Genomic DNA, 26,425 nt, shown 5'->3' on the forward strand with positions numbered 1-26,425 from the left:
ATTGTTCTCAATCAAGTCACCTGGATAAATAAATGCTAAAAAATCTGCTGAAGCGAGAGAGTTGTGTGCTCGCCTTGAATCTTGTATAGGACTGAAACATCCCAACTAGTTTGGAAGTCAATCATGGTCCAGTATTCAACTCACAAACAATGAGAAGGCACTTTACAGTGACCACAGTTGTTCAGTAGTTCAACTTTGGAAATAAACATAGAACATAGACCAGTAGATTATGGATTTTTCAATGAGGAAATGCTTTTTTTGTGTGACAATTAAAAACCTTATGAGACACTAATTAGTATTCAAGCAGGTTTTCTCCAAGTATTGGAAATCCAAGTACATGTTGCAACATTTTTCTTGACCTTGTGTTTCACAATGGTTTTATTTGACTTTTTAAACCAATATGTTGTTGTAAAGGCTACATGCAAATACAACTCAGAACAAAAGTAGTTATTCATTTATTTATTTATTGTGAATATTACAAGCTTTACTGCGTTTATGTACAATTGGCTACAATACAAATAGAACTGACAAAGTATTTACAGCAATTCATGCACAACAAACCAGACAAAACAGACAAGACAGCTTTGCAATGACTACTGTAGCAGCAGTAGCAACAAATGATATGAAACTTTCTCATTACAAAATCATACAAAAACAAGTAAACACAGAGGTTTAAGGCATTTGTTTGTTGGGAAATGCATCGAGCATGTTGCAGGATCAAGCTCTGCACACATCTGACTCTGCAAACTTCATCAACAAGTGATGCTCAACAAACATGAGCAGATGTTTAATCCTGAGATGTGAGTTGGTCGGGCTTTGTTTTTAACGGTCAAATAGAATTTGCTGAAAGATAAAAATCACAACTGCAACATTTAAAGTCAGTTACAGAGGTTTCCATATAATCACAGAAAATCAGTTAATGCAGTTAAGCTTAAGAAGATAAAAAAGTGATCCTGTATTTCATAAATGACAAATCTGTACTGAAATAAAATCTCAGGTGATTTTTTTTATAATTTGGTCCCTTGATAAAGTAATACTGTATAGCATAAATGTACATGGATAGTACAAAGGCGATGAATAGTACAAAGTAAGGAATAAGGTGTTGCAAGTAAATTGATAAAAGATATTTTTAAAAGGAGTAGTGTGAAGTAACTCTAAATACAAAAGCTTCAGGCTACAGATCAAAAGGAGATCAATCAATTCATTGCACTACAACCCATTTAAATAGATGATGTATTCTTTATATCTACTACAGCAACATTTAGTAACCAGATAGAGAGTAAGATTGGGTTACTAAAAGTCATGAAATAAATTATTTCACTGAAATCCCAACCAGGGTACAACCAGTTCTTCCTCTTTCTGTTTATTTCTGAATAAAGGTGCCTTTGTTTTTGCCTATGTGGAGATACCAACAATGTAAAATCTGAAAATGGAAATATAAGCCATTTATTATCAATAAGAGGAGTAAAACCGGCACACATAGAACCTAAACTCATGCACACACAAACTGATTGTATTAGAACAGAAACTTTCAATATTTTTCTTTGTTTTTTTTCTTGGTTGAAATTCTATAATTGGTCCCGCAGCTAGTTGAAAATCCTTTTGGAGGATGAGATGCATGAGCCTGCAGCTGCTGTCTCACCATATAACTAACTCAGTCAGGGCGTAATGATAATACTTATGATAGTTACAGCATGGCTACAGTATGATGGAAGTACTTTTTTTTTTAAATGCACAGTTTTTAAAAGTCTTTCTCTAAACACAATACACTTAAATCACAAAACTGAGAATCTCATAGCCCAGCTATAGATCAGTGGAAATAAACGTGATGTAGTTACCTATTACAAAAATAAATAATGACAGAAAAAAGGATATGTATCCATAAAATTATATGATTTTTTTCAAAGACAAACATTTTAAACCTGACACATATCTTCTTTCTAAACAGTCGAGTCCCTCGTGTATTCTCAAGAATCACACGGAGCCACATTAATTAATGATGACGTAACCAACTCTTTAAAGGGTAATTACACCTAATGTCAATGTAAAACCACACACTTTAACTTTAACAGCCCATACAGAGATTATTGTTTTCAGTCATGACAAATGGAGAGTTTGAAGGCGTTACATGGAGATTGATACAAGCTGCCGTTACAATCTTTTTGCTCTTTTTGCTGTTATTTTCCAACTATCTTTTAATGGCAGATTTAAGATGTCAATTTTTTTAAGCAAAGTGAAATGTTGCATTCGATTTTTTTTTTTGGGATACCTCTACGCAGATCCTAGTAGAGGAGTGCGTTCAGCAAGAAAAGATAATAGCATTGTTATCCCAAAGATAGAAGCCCTTGAATGTGGAACCAGACATTCCATTCTTGCCTTGGTTGGTAGGGAGGTGTGAAGCAAGTGGCTACAGGCACTCAGACAACACTTCATGCTTGTCTGTCATCAAGGACATTTCTGACTGTGGCTCTGTGATAAAACTGGCACTCAGCTGGAGTTTGACCCTTTCCACCTCATAGTTATGCAGGTACTCTTGAATCAGGTAGCGTTCTCGTTTAAACCGAGCCTTCACATCTGACGGGACGTCTGGGATCATCCACGCCACGAAGAACTTCACCATGAAGACCACGTGCTGCGGAGAAATGATTATCACACGGTAAAAATAGAATCCTTTAATTCTGAACCATTATTCTTTGAGTAAGGAGTTGGGAAAAGCTGTGTTGTCTTACTTCCATGATGATAATGAAGGCCATTTTGGCTGCCAAGATGTGCCAGAACTGCATTGTTTGAGTGTACTCCTTTATGTGGCCTGGAGGGTAACGATAGTCACGGTATCTGTACAAAACAACATCACACAGTCAGTAATGTTTCATTAATGTAATCATTAAAAAAAATCGGCTGGTACCAGTGCACATCAGTAAATGCTATAAGACTCCAGAACTCAGATACCTCAAACAACAGATTTAAACACTAATAATTATTCTGGATTTTTAAAGCAAAAAATATTTATTTAGCTGATACATTGCACCTTTCAAGCCAACAATGACCTACATTCTGTCATACAATGACTTCATTTGTATCCACTTTAGGGCAGAATAACAAACTGTAAACACTGACATAATATTAAAAAGTCGATATGATTAACATATTAAATATTTTCTGATTTACACGTCCAGAAAACACAGAGCAACACTCGTATTCATTTGGAGTTGTGTTTCTGAAATTTAAAGCAATTGCTCATTTTAACTTCTAGCTTGTTTCTGGTTTCCATCAACTTGTAAGGCAAATATCTGGCTCTTCAGCTGCTGACTGCTCCTCTATGTTCACCAGCTAGTTGCCAACTTAGTCTGTCTGTCTAAAACAACTACCTGATGCAGCTAAAAACAACGCTGTGAGACAGATGAGACTGTAATGTTGCCGGCTAAAACTATCAGATAAAAGCTCCATAGAGCGGAGGGTAACTTAAGAGACTTATAACCATTTTATGTGGGTTTATCACAAGAAGCGACCCCTGTCACATTACACAGTTATTTAAACAGTTGCTCAAATTCAAAAAAGCCAAATGCACAATAAGCTCTTTAAACTATAATACCTGCAGGTGCCAGTTGAGTTAATAAACCAGTTGTCTTTTTCCTCGGGCATGTTGCTCTCATGTATCTGAGAGATGTTGTAAATTGACAGGCTGTCATTAACGTAGCCCCTCATGCTGGCATCTTTACCATAGGCATACAGGAAGACCAAACGGGGGATCATGTCTGAGGTGAACGCCATTATGAAAGCCTGAGACAGAAGTAAGCACAAAAGGCTTTCATTTAAATGTTTGCTTCTTCAGTGAAGTTGTTAAAAAAAAGAGGGGTTAGTTAGATTGATAGCATCATGCTAAAAAGCCTGTTACACATTTATAATACATGGAAATATATAAATGAGCACAGAAAAGGCCAAAATACTCCCTGAATGTTACTGATAAACATACACTTCTACACATACTGCACAACACTCACGTTGGTAACAACAGACACAATAGCCACTGTGTTAAGGATTTCCTGCCACGCTCCAATGTTTCGGGCCTTGGACGCCACCGGTCGTCTGTACTGGGTGGTGAACTTCCAGGCGTCCACCCTGATCTCCAGGATGTTGTTGAACAGAGCCAGGAGCGGAGCCAAGGGGAAAGAGGCCACAAATAAAGTGATGAAACCAAACTGGACCACTGAAAAGACAGGCAGAGCAGACAGAGAACATTAGCGATAGAAAAAAAGAGAAGAGAGTGAAAAACAGGGAAATGTAATAGATAGAAAAAAAGACAGCATCCATATAATCGTACAGTCATTTATCTTGTTCCCCTGTATATGATCTCACCCATCTCCAGGTACTCATAAAACAATCCCAGCTGGGTGAAGTTCAGCAGGACGTGGTCCTGCTCCCAGCGGCTGTAATGGTTCTCAGGACGGTGCCGTCCCTTTCTGCTATTCCACCAGTTGCGGATTAACCTGTCAAGAATCCCACGAAGAAGAAACAGATGTCAAACCGCTGAAATCTGACATTGGGATTTGCACAGCGAACACAACATTTCCACAGAGACATGATGGAGACTCAGTGGTTGTAGACCTCTACTTTCTCTTAGCCTATTCTTTAAAATCCCTGTTTGTGGGGTAGAGGGGCAAGAATTTTTTAATGACATTCAGAAGTAAAACAAAGTGGTAATATTTTACTTGAAGGTATCCGTCATGTCATGATCACATTATGTTAGAACACATAACACTGTCATGACATAGTCATGACAAACCTAACCCTAACCATGACCATAACGTGTCATGACAAAACCGAATGGCACTTTCTAAAAGATGACTTGTTTAAAATGTTTATGACACGTTCTTGACCGTGTCATGTCACTCTTATGTAAATACCTTCAAGTAAAGTATAACCGAAAATTCTCTCCATTTTTAGATGTGTGTGTGCATCTGAAGCGGGCTAGCTGCATGGTAGGAAATTAGATTTATTGAGGGTAAATCTACACGCACTCAATTGATGATAACTTGTGCACTACTTGTGCGCAAAAAGTTTGTTGAAAATGGTTCTCTTGGGTTGAGTTCTACTGAGGTGAATAGTCAAGAGGTGAAAGACAGGGCGGAGGACATAGATTGTGTGGACTCACGGCAGCAGAGCTTCCTGAATGTTCCCCCAGAGTTGTTTTCCTGACATAACAATCACCAGCTGTGTGGTCAGCTCAATCAGACAGCCTCCAGGGTCACACTAGGACAGCAAGAGGTTTTTAAGTAATTACAGAACACACTTTGATTTGATGAACTTCCTGTTGGCAGCACCAGATTTTAAAGAGCACCAGATTATAAAGCTGTCCTTACTTTTAGAAAATTGTGACAAACATGAAGCTGCCCTTTTCTATGGAAAGGTTTACTTAAAATATATACATCTTAGTTCAGTACACAAAGTAACTCAAATCAATATTGTAGGAGGCAATAAAACTCACCTCCTCATTTCTCAGTCCGCTCCATTTGCCAAACATATATGAGTATTTGCCAGGATAACCCACAAATTTGCCTTTGAAGAAGGCCACGTAGAAGCATGACGAGTAGTAGTTGACAAACTGGAAGAGGAACATCTTCATGGTCAACCTGCTCTCATACTCGAGGTGGGTCTTTGGGATTTCTACGGGAAGCAAACACCAGATAGTAGATCATTGTAAAATGTGTAAACATGTCTGTTCCATGTTTTTTTTTTTAAATATACGAATAGACAACATGATTCTGTTGTATGCCCCTGACATTTTTGTTTATGTTCGTCTCAGCCCTTCTTTTATTCAGTAGATGTCAGATGAAATCTTCTTACCCATATCAGTGATCCAAATGGCCACCCTCTCGTAAAAGAAGTTGAGGATCATGATGATGACAAAGTTGATGCAAGAGGCAGTGACAGAAGTCGCTAGCTGTGGAGTGATGAATCTGCCCACCAACTGGATATTCCTCAAAGGATCTTTAATGATACTCGCAAAGGCGGCATACACTGCCAGTCTGTAGGCTATGACCCCAATAATACAGGCCACTATCAGAGAAATCTTTGGGGGGCGCACACACACACACACACACACACACACACACAAAGCTGTTAATAGTATGGGACAGGTAGGGACAAATACGTATTATGTGTTATTGTAAATAGCATAAAACACGTGACACACTAACACACACACAACAGACTTACCCAGAATAGAACAGTGGCAGCCGAGAGGCAGAAGCGAGCACACTTGCTGGTGACGGGGAGATATGGCTCCATCTCCTGAAAGATTATTATCATTTATTGTTTTAGAAGTATAGGTGCCATGTTATTACTTCCAAAACCCAAAGTACATGTATTTTGGGATGCTTATTTTCCACGTTCAAAGCACCTTAGTAATCTTGTTGAGTCTCCTGTTAGTGCATCGGATCTCAAACTCGGGCCTGATTTGAAGCTGTTGCTGTTCTTCTTCAAAGTCCACCAAGTCCCACTCGTATTCCAGCCGGGCTTGACGCCGTTTCCAGAACTCCAAAAACAGAGTTACTGAGAGAAAGAGAAGGACACAAAAAGTTGTGGAACTTTTGTTTGTGAGTGACCTCTAACAAATAGGTTTTGTTATATAAAGAAAGGTATTGTGTTGGGCAGCTGTTTCCATTCATTTTCTTTGGAGAGAGCTTTTAATTTTATGACCTGAATCCTGCTACACTGCCTAAGAACACAGAGCACCTGTGTTGAGTTTTAGGAGTGTGATGGGTTTCAGCTAACTGCTGCTCAGGAGGCCAGTTCTACAGGCACTCTTGGCCTTTAGCGTGCTGGGCGATCTTTCCAACTGCTTGGTAAATAACAACATAATTGTGCTGGCATCTTGTTCTGGGTTCAAGCAGTACGGATAAATGATGCTTCAGTGTGAAAAGGCTTTAACTGTGAAAATCTGTCTCACGGGAGGGGGAACCAATTGGATCTCCAACACAGGTTAAACGCAGTAAGAGCAGCATCGACTGACACTTACCCCAAATCCCCATAAATATGGCAAAGAATACCGTTCCCTCATTATCAAACAGATGGGATTGCTGGAAGAGAGAATATGGAGAAAATAAGTTCCTCAGTGACATGCTGGGCATTAACAGGGTGACATACTGCTGACTCAGCAGGATACAATTTACTGCAGATATTTGAGCTAATTTAGCAAACACTAAAATTCAAGTTTATAATATACACTTTTAGGTTTTACAGTGGTGTCCAGTTAACAATATGAAGTGTAATGTTTTACCCAGGATGAGAGACACGTAGAGTTGAGCTTCCAGAAAGGGCACTTTTTATCACAAAGTGGACACATCACAATGTTGCCTCCAATGTTGGCATCACATATTTCTTTGCTGAAAGGAGATAGAGAAAAAAAGAGTTTAAAAACAATAAAACAAAAAAAAACAATTAGCATCTAGTATGGAACAACTGTTAATTGCAAACTCAAAATAGGTGTATCAATCTTAAAGGCATAAGTATAATATATTACATGGCCAAAAGTATGTGGATACCTCCGTCCACATGTGTGTGTACTTTTGGTTTGAGGCTGCTTTCCCTGGTTTGGGCTGGACCTTTGAAGTCCAATGAAGGGACATTTTAAAGCAACAGCATTCATTTGCATTCATGGCAATATTTTGATTAGAACTTGATCAGAACCATTTCTGTTTTAAAATAACAATGAACCACACATAAGGCGAGGTCCTTAAAGAAATTGTTTTCCTAAGTTTGGTGTGAAAGAACCCCTGACCTCAATCCCTGCCCAACACTTTTGGGATGAACTAGCCAGGCCTTATTGTCTAACATCACTAGACCTCACTAATTCTCTTGTGGCTAAATGGGAAGAAATCTCAGCAGCCAGGTTCAACAGTCCTTTAGAAAGTCTTCCCAGAAGAGTGGAGACGGTTACTGCAGCAGAATAATGCTGATTTAAGACCTTAATGATCAACAATTACACATAGGTGTAATATTCAGATGTCCATATACTTTTAGCCACATGGTTATCAGCTCCCTGATGCCCTCTGTTGGTACAAACCTTGACACGTTGTCATCATAACTCAGCACTCCATAGGTGAAACATATAAAGCCCATGACGGCGGCAAAGAACAGCATCTCTGTGTAGAAGCCCAGCCAGGCAAAGTAGATCCCAATCTTCTCCCCATAGTACTTTCTACAACCAAAAAAACAGCCCATTTAACTCTGCAACTCTCTCTCTCTCTCAGATTTTTCAAAGAATCTTAATTAAACACGCTTCAGTGAAATATTAAATCTTGTGTTGAAACAAAAGATGACAGCATTCAAGTGTTGCCAATTTACCTGATGAGGTTGAGAGGCTGCTCTTTGTAGAAGCAGAGAAACCTGGCCCAGTGCTTGTAAAGGTTGTAGCGCTCACTCTCGCATTCAGCATTCCTTGCCCTTTTCCAGTATTGACACTGAAAGGAAAGAAAACAATGCAACATGGAGTTGTTAAAAAAAGATCTTTGTAAATTAAAGAAAAATGTCTGAATAAAAGTCCATGAGTGTGTTTCAGCAATTGTTGAACTATTCCTTTTATTCCTTCTCTTAAATTAACATTTTGGAAACATTTGAACACGTTTCTATGAAAAGTGAAAGTGAAAAAGAAAACAAATGCTTGGTGCTATATAATTTCATTAGTAAGAAACAAATCAATGTTATGTCATGTTATGTTGAGACCATGCTGATTAAGATAGTATGGGTTTGGAACTAGGAAATGCAATTTACTACCACAGAAAGGTCATAGTAGTTGGTTAGTTAGTTAGTTAGTTTTACTTCATTTCTGTGTAGTGCCAAACACTTGGCCCATCCCATATGGGATTACAAGACACCACTAACCTATTTAACAAACATGTTCTAGTCGCATATACTAACGTTTGGAGAAATACATGAACAGAAAAATGTATATACTGTATAACTATATACATATATACATATATATATATGTATATGTAAATATATATATATATATATACATACATATGTATGTACACATGCAACAAATGAAAACAAAAAAAGACAAACGAAATAAAATACAAATAGTATATATGTAGTAGCAGTAGTAAAAGTAGCATTAACAGTAAAATGTACTCACTCTACATAACAGCTCCTGTCAGTGTTTTATTATCATGTTTTAAAAGATTTTATAATATTTTATTTGTGTCTTACATCATGTAGTGGAAAGGCTGCAGTATACGTCCCATTACTGAGTAGTCGCTTGATTCCCGTCTTCTCTCTTTCTTTCCGACCCTCTTTATAGTACGGGCAGCGAGCCAGAATGTAGTACACCTTGTAACAAAGATGGGATTTAACAAGATATTTAGGGATTTGGATTTATAGAAACCTTTTAGCTAAATTCATTTTACATGTTGCGTTATTGATGTGCATGGTCTAATCTTGAAGAGTAAAAACCAAAACAGCCAAACATGTCTAGTCTGGTCAGTCCGTCCAGAAGAATTGTGAGAGTTAAACTGATTTATGATTTAAAAACCCTAAAATCTTTGACCCAAGAGATATTTACAATTCAGCAAGTGGATTATAGATAAGAAATACTGACAATTCTGTTTCTTGTGGAAGGCGGGAAGAAAGTATCCTTGTCAGTGATGAGGAAGAAGTCAGTCTTGGCCTTGTCGAAGGGGTAGGTGAAGTAGTCAGGTTGTGGACGCATGATGTGCTCTGGCAGGCGGAAAGGATGCGAGAGCCACTCCAGTGGGACATCTTGACTGTGGGGGATATCACTCAACTTGAACGGAACTTTGATCTTTAAGACATCGGCATAGGTGGCCAGTACATCCCATGGAGCATGGATCTTCAAGAAATATGTCTTTTGGTCTTTGGAGTCCTGAAACAAGGATAGAAGGAGAAGAGGAAAAAATACTTTTTTAGAAAATTTCCTTTCAAGTGCTTGAAGAGGTGGCAGTCTACTGTGCCTGTAACTGATCCATCCCTTTAAGACTTTTTTCTGTAGAATACGGTGTGCCTCAGCAAACAATCCAGTAGGTGGTGCAGCTACTCTGTGGTTGAGTTTCTTACAGCTTTATCTTCCGTCTCCAGCTGCAGTCCTATCTTCTCAAGGTTGGCCTCAAACTCCCTCCTCCTCTCCTGTAAATACACAAACCACAAGCATGAGAGCCATTAACTCACGCAGTCTTTACATGTTGACTCCTTTACCCATGTTAGAGATATTTAACTAAGTCCCTGTGTTCCTCTGCAAAAATGTAATTTGACTCTTTGTGGGGTTACAGACTGGTCAAAGACAGTGTTATGAATTCCACAGGGGACTTGGATTTTTGTAATGCTCCTATCAATGGACATAGGAGGAGGCAAATCCTCAATTGGTGACCTAACTAAATACTGTTTGGGCAGTGAGGAGCACATTTATGTTGTAAACATAACCCTGCCAAATCTTCCCAAAGTCAGTGATAGAAAGGTAGCCCTGGAAAACAAATGTTGTTTTGACTGGCCACATAAAGAAAAATGAAAACACCAATACAGTTTTTCATACATAAAGTGCTTTGAAAATTACACAAAAAAAAACATTTTCATATTCATTCAATTAAAGTTTAACAAAAAAATATATATATATATGGCAAACAAAAACAAATGGACAAAATATTAAATAAATAAAATAAATCACTTTCAAGCTAAATAATTAAAAGCGAGGCGACAGACTACTTGAGGTTAGTCTGTTTAAGCTTTTTGCCAATTTTGGTCCATGGAAAGAAAGAGGTGCCTCTTCAGAAATACAAACATGTTTGAATGATGAATGTTTTATCCTATGAGCACAGTGTGATCTTTGGTACTGTTGTTGTTCTGTGCAGCTTCCAAGTGTGAATGTTAGTGTTAATACAGCCTTCATGAGAAAGAGTCTTGAAATCTTTCTGGATATATTAAGGGTGAAAATGTGGTCATTCCAGTCTCAGTTCTATGACCTTTTCACATTGCTGCTTGATGATAATGATGATAGTGATGATAATGATATGTAGCCATAACATGCTTCAAAATAGGAAGAATATGTTAGAATAGTTCTCTGCCTTCAAAATGCATACAGGTGGACGTGGCCAGCTTTCCAGAGAGCTAAACACACAATAAAGTTGAAAGACAAGGAGTTGGCCTTTGAGATTTTTACTGGAATCAATTGAGAACACCCTAATGGACCACAAATTCAATCATAGTGATGATTACAAATGAAAAAAACAATTTGATTGCATAAACGAAAAATGTACAGTGACAAGGAAACTGAATCCAACAAAAGCATAGATTAGCTCACTGTCAAATTAATTACACTGTGATTCATGCTAGAAGGGAACTTTTAAAGAAAAAGTACAGCAGTGATTAATCTAGCAAACATATGAAGTCCACAAGAGTAAACAGTTTGCCAGACAGTTAGGAACAGTGATTTTCATATTGGATATGTGCCGATAATGAGTCTGATACTTATTTTTACAAAAATGTTGATTAAATATGTATCTGACACATTCAAATAACACAATGTAGCCTTCTAAAATGTCTGTGGAAAATACATATTCTCTCTCACTTCCTCTTTGTAGAACCATGTATTCCTATATGGGATATAAATTGTGTAACGCTGCCAACAGTATCACAGTTAGTCACTCTAAAAATGCTGAGTAGTCAATTGATTTCCACTTATCACTTTTCTGTTACACTTACCTGTTTCTTTTCTCCATCTTTGTCATCTACATAAGACAACACAAAGTCTATCCTCCGAACTCCGTCCCTGAAGAACACAGTGTCTGTGTTTGGTTGTAGCTTTTCGGTCTAAAGGAAAAACAAACAAACACAATAAGACTTTTAGTTTTTTTTTTTAACAGAGTGGGAACCGAAAGCAAAGAGACATGGAATACTTACAATAAATACTGACAAAGCAAGAAATGAATCGTGAAGACAGACATAAAGGGACGATGACAGATACACAGTATAACACATACAGACAAGCACATTGTGTCCCAGAAGTATACATGTAATTTCGGTTACTATTAGCTACTGACTAGTACTCCTAGTAGGTAGTAGACATTCACGGTGCACAGGACTGCAAAAGTATTTCAAGAGAATGTTGTTATCTTGGGAAAAGGTTAAGAGGGAGGCCATGATGACAGTAAAAGAACCCACATAAAACTGAAAAATTCTGGACATGGTACAACCACAGCCTGTCATTATACCAAAATAGTTGATGGTGGAGCAAGAAATGTGCTCTACATGTTCTATATCCACTTTTGTAATCTACAGTATGTGCTATAGGCCTACTGTAATCAGTGTCTACAAAATACAGTATATGCCTTTATTTGTAGTGCTGTTACAGTATTGTGGAGAAGTACATAAATATGTATTTCATAACCTTTAACAAACCTGGAATTTAAGATAAGACTATCAGTCTATACTTGTCACACAGTGGAATGATCTAATTCTAACTGTGAAATGTTTGTACACTTTTACCATGCATTTTGTTGTAACAAACATTAGTTTGTAGACACTAGATAGAGTATAATCGGTTTAATCTGAAGTTAAACTGAATTATTTTGATGACAGGAATTTCCTTCTTTTGTAAAATGCAAAACTTTATTTGAAATATGTTAGGAAAGGCATTGCTTAAAATGTTAATTTAATTATTAATATCTTCACATCCTTTAACATCACATTCAAAAATGTCGACCTTTAATTTCCCAGTCAGATTTATGATGTCACTATTTGCAGCCAAGAAAAGAATTTGAAAAATGTAAATTTTCCAGTTTGTCGTAATGTTTTTCGAAGGCCCGTCTTGTTCACAAATGAGTGACAAAGCATAGCCAAAGCAACGATATAAAGGGTTGACCACAGCAGTACCCAGAATGTTCAGTAGTTCACTGAACCCCACCCTGCTGGTTTATCACGCCCTCCCATCCACTAACAGACTCTCCTGTAACAGGGGCGGGAAGCTGTTTGTTATACTGTTATTTAGTCATGTTCGGACCTAATGAGAACATTGAAAACAGAAGTGTTTTAAAGATTAGCACTGATCTATTCATGCACTGAATTCTAGAGTCATACATCACAGAAACACAATGTAATCAGTGTTATCAATTAAGATGATAAACCATCTGGCCATTGGCCTCAGTGAATCACTGAAATCCCAACAGACTGGCAACAGGCTCCTGTTTGAGCAGCAACGGTTTATTTCTGTCTCATTGTTCGAGAAATGAGAGGAGACTTTGTGAAATCAGAGGTCTTGTGACTTAACAATGTGAGCGGTGAGTCGACAAAAGGTCAGTCATCTAAGCCTACAATTTTACACAAACAAACGATAAATTAAACAACTTTGTGGCTGCATGATTGAATTTCAATAATAACAAAAGCCTACTCCATGACTATTGCTGAAATTCTTATATTGGACAATTGATTTTAGATTGTAAACATGTTATTTAACAATGTCACAATTAAGGAACAGTTCAACGTTTTGGGAATATACTGTGTGTATATACATATATATATGTTCACTTTTTTGCTGAAGGGGTTCAGATATACTTCACGTATACTGTACCACATCGGTACAGTATATATGAAGCTACAACCAGAAACTAGTTATCTTAGCTTAGCACAAAGACATGTAACAGGTTGAGCTTGTTGTCTATGTGAAGTTGCAAAGCAACCAGCAGAACGTTTTTAAACTTTTGTTTTTGTACGGAACAAAAAACCATATAAAATATGGTAGTTTGTGTGGTAATTAGAGGTGTTGATATGCTAAGCTAAGCTAACCAACTGCTAGCTGTAGCTTTAAATGTAGCGTACAGACCATACAGTCTATGGTATAGAGTAGTATCAATCTTCTCCTCTAACTCTTGGCAAGAAAGGGACTACGTTTATTGCCCAAATTGTTTTCCCAAACTTCTTCCTTTACAATTTTTTAATTGTGTAGAAACACAAACAGAAACATCTGACTTACCTCAGTAAATCCAGGTAGTGTCACTCTTTCATTATGGGAATCAACACCGTTTCCACCATTTCCATCTGCAAAATATATATATATATATTATTTGCATATATTATTTTATTTATTATAATATAATAATAGAATATAGTATATATAATATATATTTAATATAATATTATTGTAAAAATAAATATATGTACAGAACCTGCTAAAATGGTATAATAACTTAAATATGTCATGTTTAGCAAGAATTGACTGTTTGTCATGTTATACATATTTTAAAAAGCTCTCTGAACCTTCTCGTGCAAGTTTCTTACAAAAGGTTAGTTTTCATAATTATAATTTTTTATGTCTTTGCCTGCTGTTTGAAGGTGTGCTAAAGGGTCATATCAATGAGCTCAGTTAGTGGAAGGCTGTAGGATTAATAGCATCTAAACTCAAACAAAGGTAAATACCACAGACCCAGAGACTTATGGCTGGGTAACCTAAAACTAAACTACATGTACCAATGTACTGTACCAACAAAAAGTTGACTTTTTAGTCATCGGTTCCACCACCCTGATTACTTGCACCCACACCCAACAAGGTAAAACAATAGCCCTAAAAATAAGGTGATTGTTAGAAATTGACATCTGCTCCTTTAAAATGTTTACAGTAGCCCAACAACTACATTGTACATTGTACAAGGAATATTCTTCTCAACTTATCCCAACACCATCAAGGAATTTAGCTAAAACTACACGCACACACACACACACAAACAGACACACACAAACAGACACACACACACATACACACACACACACACCTCTTCATCTCTAACACAATGACACATAACATTCCTGGAGTACTTCTCTCTCCCTCCACCCTGGCGGAAGGAATTTGCTCATGAAGCATTGCTCTGCTTGCTGCTTGCTCCCCTATTATTCCAGAATGGTGGGAAAGCAGCACTTCCTGTGGGGGAGGCTAGAGTGTGCATGATGAAATCAATGAGGGGGAGGGGCCCGGGGTTGGCGTTGTTGCTGTACATGTGCCTTAAAAAACCCACATTCAGCACACAAAGGACACAAAGATCTCTAGCTTCCTTCAGCTTCAACCCAGCTGCCTCTGATTAGACACAATGAAGTGACAGACAGCAGTAGGAGCTAATGAGAGAGGGACTGTGGTGTCTCCATGTGGAAGCTCAATGATAGGGCTGGACACTCACAAGGGAGGAATGAAAATAAGCCACCTGGAATCCCTGAGATGTACAAAGGGTTAACGACAACACGATTTTTCCAGTGGGCTCGCTGGAAGCATCGTTGACTGTGAAGCCGACTTTCTCTTTAATCTTGGTCACACTCCAACAGAGCACAGCCAGTTATCACAACCTGGCTTGAGCAAACAGAAGCAAAGTTCTAACTAGTGTATTGTATAATCTAGTGTATTATATCAACTTCCACTGAGAGAAAGGGGTCATATTCACAGAGTAGCCTGCCTTTTGTAGAACTGAGCAGCAATGTAGACTACACCACAGTGGCACAAATGGGCATACATGTTCAAAATAACTACTGTATTACCACATCATAATTGTTCATTCATGCAAAATTACCTTGGTCAACCATGGCTTTTGAGGGTACAAATTAAGTAACACACTTTCCACCCATGCAACCAAACTATCCTTCAGCTGCTGTATATTTACAATATAGTTGAGATATTCTCCTGTGAACATGCCCAACAGAAGAATGCCATAATATATGCCGGTAACCTCTGGTGGGGCCTAAATCAAAGTGACACTTTCAATCACCACATATAGTCCCAAATGGTCAGCGGCTGAAGACCACTGCTCCCTGATATGGCAGCCACAGAAATCCATTAGCTAATGACAAAGCCCCACTATGAGTGAGATTAACTTTTCCCTGTGCTTTTGATGATGGCATTTACAAATGTTTTACATATATTTTATGAGGATTCCAACTCACATAAGCTTGTGAATGTGATGGACGGACAGTTATTTTCTTTTAACTTCTGTAAAGATGGGGGATTCACCGAGAGAGCTTTTAAAAAGAATGGTAAAAATTGAAGCAGCAGAGGCTGATTTACAATTCCTGGTACAGTTCAAGCTCCACTCTCAGTTCCATAGAAAAATAAAACAGATCCATAATGGCTGCGGCACCTCCACTAGCCAGAGCACTAAAGGCCAGTGAGGAAGGGGGGCCATAAGTATGGTGACACAATATTCCTTCACCCTTAATAATTAAAGAAATCAGTGGCCTACAGAATTTCAGAAGAGGGTGTCACTCGTGCCAATATGCAGTTTCCAAAGGGTATATGCTGATAATGCAGAAAGAAAAAGCAAATCAATTATTCTTTAGCTGAATCATGCCAAAACCTATTTCACTCCAACCTGAAACAGAAAATCTGTCTCTATATTCACATGTGACACCCAGTTGAAACACACATTTAGTGCTCCACCGTTGTATTTTACATGCCACCATGTGTAAATGGCAGAATAGAGCAGCCGCTTTTAGGCTAAAAGCACATGAACACAAGCATTGGTGTTATTGAAGTAAGTAGTACTGTAGTACAGTTGTGAGGTACTTGAGAGCACTTCCATTTATTCCTATAGTTTGTACTTCTACTTCACTTATTTTTTTAGTTTTTATATGACAGATAAAGTTACTATTTACTTTGAAGATCAAAATTACAAAATATAATGCAGTTGTAGATTCATCTACACCTAAATGCATCACTAATAAAAATCTCACAATATGGCCTGATATAGCGCTCTGGCAGGTGCCATTCTGTTCCCTTATGAGAACTATTACTTTAGATACTTTAAATACATTTGTTGCTAATTACCTTTGTACTTCTTCTTAGGTAAAGCTAGATCTTTATGTGTACGTGTAAGAGAATATGTTTTGTGTGGTATTGCCGCTACTTTTACAGAAGTAAAATAAATCAATACTGACAAGACTGACACTAGGAGTGGGCGATATGGATAAGATTCCCTATAATGGTATATGTGTTGTGGTTTGGGTGTTTTGTCTTGCCGTTCCGTGACAGGCTGATCTGACCAGACATGGACCCAGCAGAGATTTCTGATGAATTGTGTGACTGTGGAGGGAGGCTAGCAGTGATTGCTTGAAGGAGGAAACTTTAGCAGCAGCTCGTGTAAAGGTTTTGGAAAAACCTTGGTTAGAGGACTATATTCCAAACTACATTAGCAGCTTCATTTTTGCTCCAGCTCCTCCGCTTACTGATGAGTTGTATTCAGCCAAGCCTGTTAGCTTTACCAACGCATCAATTAGTAGAGTACCAGCTCCTCATCAGATTTCGAGCCAGCTAGCAACCACTAGCCTGCTGTTTCTCGGCCTGCTAGGATTGTTGCTACAGGGGCTTGTTTTTTGACAAGGCTTGCCAAAGCCGGGCCTCCGGAAGGAGCCAGCTTTCACCGACGGCCTCTTGAGGGATTTGCCTTTGTGCTCGGCCGCCATAGGGATATCGTCTTTGTGCTCAGCCGCCAGAGGGATATCAACTTTGCAGTCGGCCTCCTAAGGGGATTTGCCTTTGCAGCCATAATTCCAAGAAGCTTTGCCCTCGCCACCAACCACCTCAGAGCCCTCGCCGTCCTGCTCGACCTCCAGAGGGGTCCCGCCTACGCCGCCCTGCTCGGCTACCTGAGGAGCTCTACCTTTGCTGTTCTGTTCGACCGCCTCAGAGCCCTCAACGTCCTCCTCGGCCACCTGAGGGGCTCTACCTTTGCCGGCCAATTCGGCCTCCAGAAGGGTCCGTCTTCGATCCAGTCCTTGAGTGCCCGCTGGCACCAGTTCCCGAGTGGCCATTGCCCCTGTTCCCTAATGCCCATGGACTTCTTGTTTTTCCTCCTCCTGATCCCTGCCACCCTCCTTGGACTGTTTTTTGGACTTGTTTTTGTTTTGACTGTTGGGTCGTCCCTCCTCCGAGCCCCCTCCACCCTTCCTGGGTTGTTTCTGCCTATTTTGTTTTGGACATCCAGGATACAGCCCTTGTGTCACCTGCCTCTTGTTTCCTCGTTACCCTCTGTATTTAGTCTTTGGGTTCCCCTTATCTGTTGTCAGATCATTGTTGTACTTGTTTTTGTGTTCTTTGTGTAAGGTCTTCCTCGTATTCCTTGCTGCTGTGTTTCCTGTGTCTTTGGATTGCCTTGTTTCCCGTGTCTCTGGATTTACTTACCTGCTTCTTACCTGGAAGACTCTTTTTTTCAGATTAAATTTGTATTATTTCAAACTGCTGCATTCTCCTCGCCTCTCTGCATTTGGGTCCAACCTCCAGTGCCGTTCCGTAACAAAATACGTTATATTGTGATACTGACATATAATGTAATATGTAGTACTTTTTCTGGGTCAATTGAAAAACTGTCAATTAAACAGTTGTTTTTTTGCAAATCCAGAAAATGCAATACCTTAAAAATCAAAGGTTCATTACATTAATGAAAACATTTTATGAAAATCTAATATTGACATAAAGCTGTCCTGCCCATTGATTTTCACCCTTGCCCCGTAACAGCATGTCGCAACCTGAGATATTAAAGAGATAGTGCTCAAAATATTAAAAGTATAGCCAATTATCTGGTCAGCTAAAATGTATTTCTCCTCATGGTATACATTGTCAAATCACAAATTCCTAATTGACCTGAATTCCATGTGAACATTCAACTCAATGAGTGAATGCATCAGTGCAGATTGGACGCTCCATTCATGAACACAGAATACAGTGCACTTATAGCTACCAGAAGCCAGGCTCTGCTGATACAATAAGAAGCTGAGAGGGAGGCTGAAGAGCAGACAGAAACACACAGACATCTGGGTTTGATTAGTAGACAAACCAGAAAGCTGAATTTAAAGAACAGAAACAGAAGATATGGTCCATTCATCAGGAGACTTCAATGAGACACGATGAGAAGATGTAAAGAGAAATAGAGGGTGATGATGAGAGAACGGACAGACAGGCATCACATAAAGCCTCTGATCTGCCCGTACCTGAGTGCAGGTTTGTCCTGAATGCGGTCAACACTGCAGGACCATCTTTAAAGGACAGACAGATAGACACAGGTTAGTGTTAAACTTTGAGTAGTGAATGTGCAGGCTTACAAACTGATTAGACACTCTGATTGACAAGAATTCAACAAAAAGTCTCACAGTGCAGAACAGTGCTCAGGGCCTACTTACTCTGAGCACTGCAGAGAAAATAAAAAAACAACACAACATTTATCTCTTGTGGTGATCAGACAAGGCTTCCATCTGTATCACAACAACTATACAAGCAGTGATGATCACATGGAAATAATGCAATAGTTAAAATACATTTGATCCTATAACAAATCAAATAGGTTTTTTTCACTCTGACTCAAGCAGGCTGTGGTGGGTGTCGACTGTCAGAAAAAGCCCCATTAACAGCTCTTGTGTAGCTCTCCCACAAGGCTGGCACTCAGCTAGACCGCCCTGCATACTACTCTCAGACAGATACATCTTAGATCACTGCTTTTCTTTGCACCTCAACAAGTGCTGACTAAATAACCACAGCTCCGGATTATGACGACATAAATCTTTTCTCAAGAGAATTGATACAAACATGTCCCAGATTGCCCTACAACTTCCCTCCAAGCAAGAGTTTGATGGTGTTTAGATGTACATTAAATATTGATGAGATATTGGTTAGCACTCTGAACTGAATTTAATGCATCACAGTGAACGTCATACACTCTCCAGTATCGGACAAGCCAAATGTGTGTCTTCATTGTTCAAGTAATTTGCGCAAATGTGGAAGGCACTCACATATGAAATAGTAAAGAACTAGATGAAAAAATTAAATTTCATACTAAAACATGTGAGTGAAATGAGTCTATATTGTCTAGCAGGCATGCTGTGTACAGTAAAACCACAACATCCTGAGCTCCAACAGGGCTAGGTCTTCTACAAGACATCCTCTCTATCTTTCCCCCCCACATTTCCTGTCAAATTGGCTAACTATATACAAAACGGTAAAGTTCATAAACCACTTCAGTCAATTTTGAATTTTGTTATTAGAGTAAGTGAGTGCTTTAAGGTCTTCTCGTCTTGTTGGCTTGAAAGAAACTGGAAACTGAATTCGACTTTGTAGCTCAGCAAACTCATCTGATGGTGAGAATTACATGATATGATTGACAGCTCCAGAACAGCTACTAAATGGTCCTTGACGTGAAAATAATTTATCAAATTTTTATTAATTTTATTTTTTGTAAAATAATACCAAGCAATACCAACTAATAGCACATATAAACCCTAGGAATCACGACCGCTGAGGAGAGAAAACCATTGAAAAAGTAACACAAATATCATCTTTTATTTTTAATAAGTAGTGTGCTTAAAGTGCGAGTTGTGTTTTTGAGTATGATACAAACATGTATTGCTTGCATTGCAATACATGCTTGTTTGTATTGTCATGACAAATACAAATTTCCTTTCTTATCATCAGGATATTGTTGTCCCAAAGGGGAGATTTCCTGTCAATCCCCGGAAAGCTGGAAAAGTGCAAAACACCACAAACTCTTACACAAGAAGATTTTGTGCAGGGTAAAGGGGATACTGTATTATCTTCATAAGACCAGGGGTGGGCGTAACAAAATAAATTTACTATTGTTACTGTAACACAGACGTCTTTTTTAGGGTACTAAAAATTGATAATTTTACTTTTTGTCACAAGTTTTATACTTTGCAACATTTCAAGTCACATCCATTACAGGACAAACACAAGCCACATTAAGTTGTGAGAATGTATCTGTCACTGCAGAACTTGATAGATGTGACACTCTGCACTCATCTGACATTCCAGCTTACATACACCTGTAGAGAGTCCGCCGTCATCAGGTGGGATGGCTGCGGAATGGCGGTTGTATCCAGGCCTACTATTTCATGAACAGTACAAATGCACAACAATGCAATCAGATTAAGGATCAAGTCCTTATGGATAGCATGGTTAACATAAGTGGTCATTTCTTTTACAAAAATGTAACGCAGTAATTGTTTACTCAGAATACATTTTAACTGACCTACATTTTTACTTTTACTTGAGTACAATTATCGCTCTTTTCACCTCTGCATAAGTTACAACATAAAATGTTGCCATGTTTGATATCTTTGATAGTCTGTTGAGGAAGGCATTTGAGGATATGAGTTGCCAGGGAGTCAACAGAGATAAGGACACAGAAAGTTGCTCTCTTCCTTGCATAACATGCAACCTTTGGCCTGGTTGTTTGCCTTTGATATGTTTCATGTGAGATGAAAATATCCAAACAATTCTACTGTAATATTGTTGCTTTCCATGGCTTATGTAGTATCATGCCTCCATCGAAGGGGGTAATGCAATTACAAGGCCTGTTTCCATAGCAACTAGTTGGCCTTGTTTCACCTCTGACTGGAAGATGACTTCATCCGACATGGCTGCTGAGAGCAGAGTAAGATCCCCTTTTATGGATTCAAATCTCTTAAAACATGAGTTACTATTACTATTGAGAGCACTTAGAGCCGTTTAATAAGAATTATTGGCTGACTGTCTCTGATAGATGCAAAAAAACAGGCAACCCACTACAGATGAGCGTTGAGTCCAATAAAGATGACACAAAATAACTGCTTAGTAATTGTTTATGATGTCACAGTAAATGTTGTGTTCATCCAGTAGTACAGTAGGACATCAATCATGACTGTCTATAAATTAGTGTTTGGAAAGCTCAGCTGGGATCGAGGTAATACACTCCAACACACAACCAAAGTAACCACCGCTCTAAACAAACACTCTGGATGCCTACTCCCATCCCCTCAGCTTTCATCAGCTTTTCATCAAGACCTTTCTACAATCCACCGCCCTGCTCATCACTAAAATCATCAATTCCTCTCTTGGTTCTGAATCACTCCACACACCACTCAAACTTGCAGCTGTCACCCCCATCCTTAATCAACCCGGATATCAGGTCCAGCCGCCAACCCATCTCCAACCTCCCCTTCCTATCTAGAATCCTGGAACGTGTTGTCGCTGCTCAAATTTAAACCCATCTCACCTCCAATAACTATGAACCATTTCAATCTGGATTCCACTCACGACACAGCACTGAAACAGTCCTCCACAAAGTCACCAATGACCTGGACCTTTACTTTGACTCTGGCTACCTCACCATTCTCATCAAGCTTGACCTCATTGCAGCCTTCAACACCATCAACCACTCCATCTTCCTTTTCTGAATTGATCCGTTCCTATCTCACCAACACACAACAGTTCATCCACATCAACAACTGCACCCGTGCTCCTCTGTCACAAGGCGTCCCCCAAGGTGCAGTGCTTGGTCCTCTCCTGTTCATCCTTTACATCCTGCCAGTTGGGAATATAATATGCAAACATGGTCTCCCCTTCCACTGCTACGCCAATGATGTCCAGATCTATATTTCCCCCAAATCCATCACTGCAGCTACATCCTCCACCCGGCCTCACTGATATTCAGACTTGGATACTAACCAACTTCCTCCAACTCAACTACAACAAATCTGGCTTGATTATCATCGGCCCAAAATCCACCCTGTCTTGATCCCCACACATTCGACACATTCAAATCACTCATCAAAACACACCTCTTCAGATTAGCCTTCCACCTACAATAGTCTTACATATTATTTACTGCTAGTTACTGATTTTACCGTTTTAATATGCTTGTTTTATCTCTTTAAGTACCATGTAAAGCACTAAATAAATAAAATGTATTATTATTATCATTAGGGGGAGGACAGACCCTTTACTCTGGCTTTCTGTTTCCTCTTTCACATGTGGCTGAAGGTCTGCCCTGATAAGAGCCTGAATAAAGCTTTTGCAGAACAAGAGCAGTCTATTAACCCACAGCTCCCCTTAAATAAACGTGTCTTCATTAACAACTCTCTGATTAACATAATAAAGAGTGTTGGGTTTACAAAGGGAAAAGGTCTGATCAGGATTTCATTATGTTGACACATAACGTAGCTACAGATTTTAATAATCGTTAAGCTGACACAAAAAGAAAAGACCTCATAAAATCACTACTTTACTAAATTTCTAAACAAAGTCATCAAGACTACATATAATTATTTCCAAGTAGTAATTTTAGTGACTTTTCTTTAAGTAATTTACATTGTGTAACAGTGCTGTCGCTACATCTTAATGCATGAATTGCTTATAAAGTTCTAAGATGCAGTTTAAATATTACATCTTAATGATGCTTAAACGGACATACTCGATAACTAAGACCAGTTATTCTACAAAAAACTGCCATCTTCATTAAAGGAGAATTCCAGTTGATTCCAACCCGTAGCTCTGTTTTTTGTAAATTTGGAGTGCTGTCAGTCGAGAGAAAAACAAAACCAATCGGTGCTACACCGTTTTATCCTCCTGCTAGAGTTAGCACCCAACAGGCTTAAACAGGGCAAGTTTGCAACGTGTTTTTTAGCCTTTAAACATGTTCAAATTGTCATTAAAAGTGTTTGCCCATGTGCAGCAATTCCTTCCAAGTGAACACAGTGAATCTGACTGCAGTAGATGTGACAGAAATGCATTAAAGTTCTGCTAATTCAGCTCTGTTTAGTTCCGGTGTTGATACTGTTAGGAGTGCTTTGGGACCGTCTACAAACTACAACACCGAAAAGAGATACAAACATATTTTCAAAAATAAACATATGCTCATTTTTTAAAAGTAAGTGCTGTAGTACAACTAGTAGGAGACAGCTGTAATGGAGGTAAGTTTGGAGACACTTCCTTATTTTTAATCACTTAATTGATAGCCTACATATTTTTGCATTATCTCTTTTCTGTGTTGTAGTTTGTAGACGGTCCCTAAGCACACTAACTGCTTCTCAACACCGGAACTAAACGCAGCTGAATTAGCAGAACTTTCATGCATTTCTTTCACATCTACGACCGTCAGATTCCCTGTGTTCACTCTAAAAGGAAACTATTCACATGGGTAGGCACTTTTGATGACATTTTGAACATGTTTAGAGGCTAAAAACATGTTTAAATTTACAAACAACAGAGCTACATGTTGGAATAGACTGGAATTCTCCTTTAAAACGCAGTACTGCTCTTATTACACAACCACCAGACTTTTCCAATGAGAGGGGACAAGCAAGAGTCAACATATGGTCAGTCAATTCACGCCATGCACTTATTGTATCTTAAGCCTATCCTTCATGTGTGCTTTGCTTCTAACCAAAGTTTCTACTGGAAACCATGTCTCCTGACCTATCTGGCATGGCACAACTACTGGACTTCTACGGACATTAGGGCTTCAGCTACTGTAGTTTTGAATATGAAACTGCACATTTGAATATAAAGTTTAAAATGTCAATGAAAGTATTCTTTAGTATTCAGTATGTGAGATAAGGGAGTTGTGGATTATGTAAACAGGGATTGAATACATCCAATCAGTGTTATAGCACTTTGTCTAAAAGCCATTTCTTAATCACGGTACATCAGACTGATCTGCTTCCTTGGACACAGAAAAACAAGTTTTTGGATTAATACATTGGCAATTAGATCTTTAAAGTGAGCCTTCCATTATGGCAGAGCAATTAGTCTTTAACCACAATTGGCCATAAGTGTCTTTTTCCATTTGTAAACACCAAATTTCTTTCCATTTGATTGTGTGAAATTTCAAATATTACGCATAACACAACAATTTGTATCCCTGTACTGGCCATGAAAAACAGACAAAATGAATTTTCTTTTAGCATATAGGTTGAATGCAAGAACCTACTCTGTATTCTTCTCAGGTTGGCAGATTTGCTGTGGAAGCTATGGGAGACATCATGCAACACTTAAGAGACCACAGTTCTCCTCCATTATGACATATGGAGCTACATTGAAGTAGAAACTATTACTCTTTACTCATTTGGTGTCCTCAGTGATTACGGTATATGGAAACATGCAAAACATATGGATAATTCCATCACCCTAATGGCTAAAAGCGAAACTACGACTGGGTAAACTGTCCAGACTGCTAACCCCCTGATGGTCTCAGGACCACCAAAGGCTGAAAGTGCCTTGCTGTTTAGCACAGAGTCAGTGAAACCTGACTATCTTAGGGAAAGGCAGTCTATGTCAAGACTGACACACATATTAAGCTCAAAAGGTGGCCGAAAGGAGAAAAACCTGCTCACATGCTTCTCAACTGATTATTCGCCCTTTCGGCAACTTAAATTAATTTACAAGGAAAAAACATGGAATGAAGATGCTTCTGCAAAATTCTGCTTCAGTAGGCCTATCTGCTGACATTTTACAGTGATGACGTCTGACAGGTGACTTCAATTACCCAGACCCTACAAATCTGCCTCAATTTGGAGAAGAACTGGCAGTTTAAAGGGGCATACCAAAAGACTAAATTCTCCCAGAAAGACCAAGCAAGTTTTGGATCTGTTTGCCTTGTGGTAACTTGCTGTACTTTGTCTCACACGTAAATAAACGTGCCTGTTGGCACTTTTTTTAAATGGGTTTTTTGTGTTCTGTTATGCAGCAATCACTGAGATTTACCAGCTCTTACCTCCTGACTGAGATGTCCAAGATCAAGATCCTGTCTATTCATGCTTGCTTGCCATCTCAGTGCTGAGAACAGCTGTCAAACTGACACCAAGATACATAACTTAAAAATTAAAATAAATACTTTAAAAAAATAATTTAATTAAGATGTAGGGAAAACACACATACCAGGAAGTAACCAAATCATGTTACAGAGTACCACTCAGATTTTGAACTGTCACGTTTAGCTCAATGCACTTTAATATAAGGATTTACACTTAAGAGTGTTTAAACCAACCTTACTGTAGGTCTATTTATTTAACGTTTATGGTTTGCTATATTGGCTTTCTATAGGCTTTTATTTAATATGACGTTATATTCTCCAAAAATCGTATATTAATTGGATTATCAGTTATTTGGAAGGAATTGGGCTACTAACCATGTAGCCTAGTAGCTTCTTTGCAAGAGTAGCTACAATAAGCAGTAGAAGTAGCCTAAGAGTCTTGATGCCAAATATTACGCATTTGACAAAGCTCCTCGTGATCCCAGTTAAAGGATAAAGGTTAATGAGTGTATCTTTATTTAGTAAGCCTACCTGATGTCTGGGATTCCGTCGCGTTCTCTAGCTCTATCAAAGTTTCATCCTGAGCCTTTTCCGTTATTCGTCTCATAGCGGCCAGCGGTGTTTTTCTCAAGGCTTCACCTTCTCAGGAAAGCGGGGAATAACAGTGACAGGATGCCACTCTGATCAGGTCGCGTCGATAAAGGCTCCAACATGCAAGCATCGGCCGATCACACACTGAAATCAACGGGTCCGATTCAGATTAATACATGGGGAATGGATCATATTTACATTATGACCAATCTTCACTGAAACTGTACCCCCACCGGCTCCCTGGCACTACCCGAGAAGACCAGGCACATATAAAG

At 38.7% G+C, this 26,425-nt stretch overlaps 1 protein-coding gene across 3 annotated transcripts; it reads right to left on the bottom strand.

Moving 5' to 3' along the window:
* Positions 1-444: 444 nt before the first annotated feature.
* On the bottom strand, positions 445-26,425 carry ano5b (anoctamin 5b). Of its 3 annotated transcripts, XM_034872956.1 has the most exons (21): positions 26,091-26,425; positions 18,970-19,014; positions 13,982-14,046; positions 11,716-11,823; positions 10,078-10,146; positions 9,602-9,886; positions 9,214-9,333; positions 8,347-8,462; positions 8,066-8,200; positions 7,280-7,385; positions 7,019-7,079; positions 6,401-6,552; positions 6,217-6,291; positions 5,845-6,070; positions 5,486-5,664; positions 5,153-5,250; positions 4,357-4,487; positions 4,002-4,207; positions 3,593-3,780; positions 2,730-2,835; positions 445-2,632 (listed from the first exon to the last, which is right to left on the bottom strand). In XM_034872956.1, exons 1-21 carry the CDS (start codon positions 26,164-26,166, stop codon positions 2,408-2,410), a joined length of 2,772 nt encoding a protein of 923 aa, XP_034728847.1. In that variant the 5' UTR covers positions 26,167-26,425; the 3' UTR covers positions 445-2,407. The 3 variants fall into 3 exon arrangements, with proteins under 3 accessions (XP_034728847.1, XP_034728857.1, XP_034728866.1); XM_034872966.1 differs by lacking the exon at positions 18,970-19,014 and having other exon boundaries at positions 2,377-2,632; positions 13,982-14,051; positions 26,096-26,425; XM_034872975.1 differs by lacking the exon at positions 18,970-19,014 and having other exon boundaries at positions 2,377-2,632.

This window comes from Etheostoma cragini, chromosome 1, assembly GCF_013103735.1.
Source record: "Etheostoma cragini isolate CJK2018 chromosome 1, CSU_Ecrag_1.0, whole genome shotgun sequence".
NCBI classification, from domain to species: Eukaryota; Metazoa; Chordata; class Actinopteri; order Perciformes; family Percidae; genus Etheostoma; species Etheostoma cragini.

Bases quoted from the DNA above. Each gene is read 5' to 3' on its own strand.
- ano5b (XM_034872956.1), bottom strand. From the start codon at position 26,166: ATGAGACGAATAACGGAAAAGGCTCAGGATGAAACTTTGATAGAGCTA. The intron at 7,080-7,279 runs GTAAAACATTAC...TCTCTCTTCCAG, and splicing joins CTACGTGTCTCTCATCCTGG to CAATCCCATCTGTTTGATAA. The intron at 6,292-6,400 runs GTGCTTTGAACG...ATAATCTTTCAG, and splicing joins GACTCAACAAGATTACTAAG to GAGATGGAGCCATATCTCCC.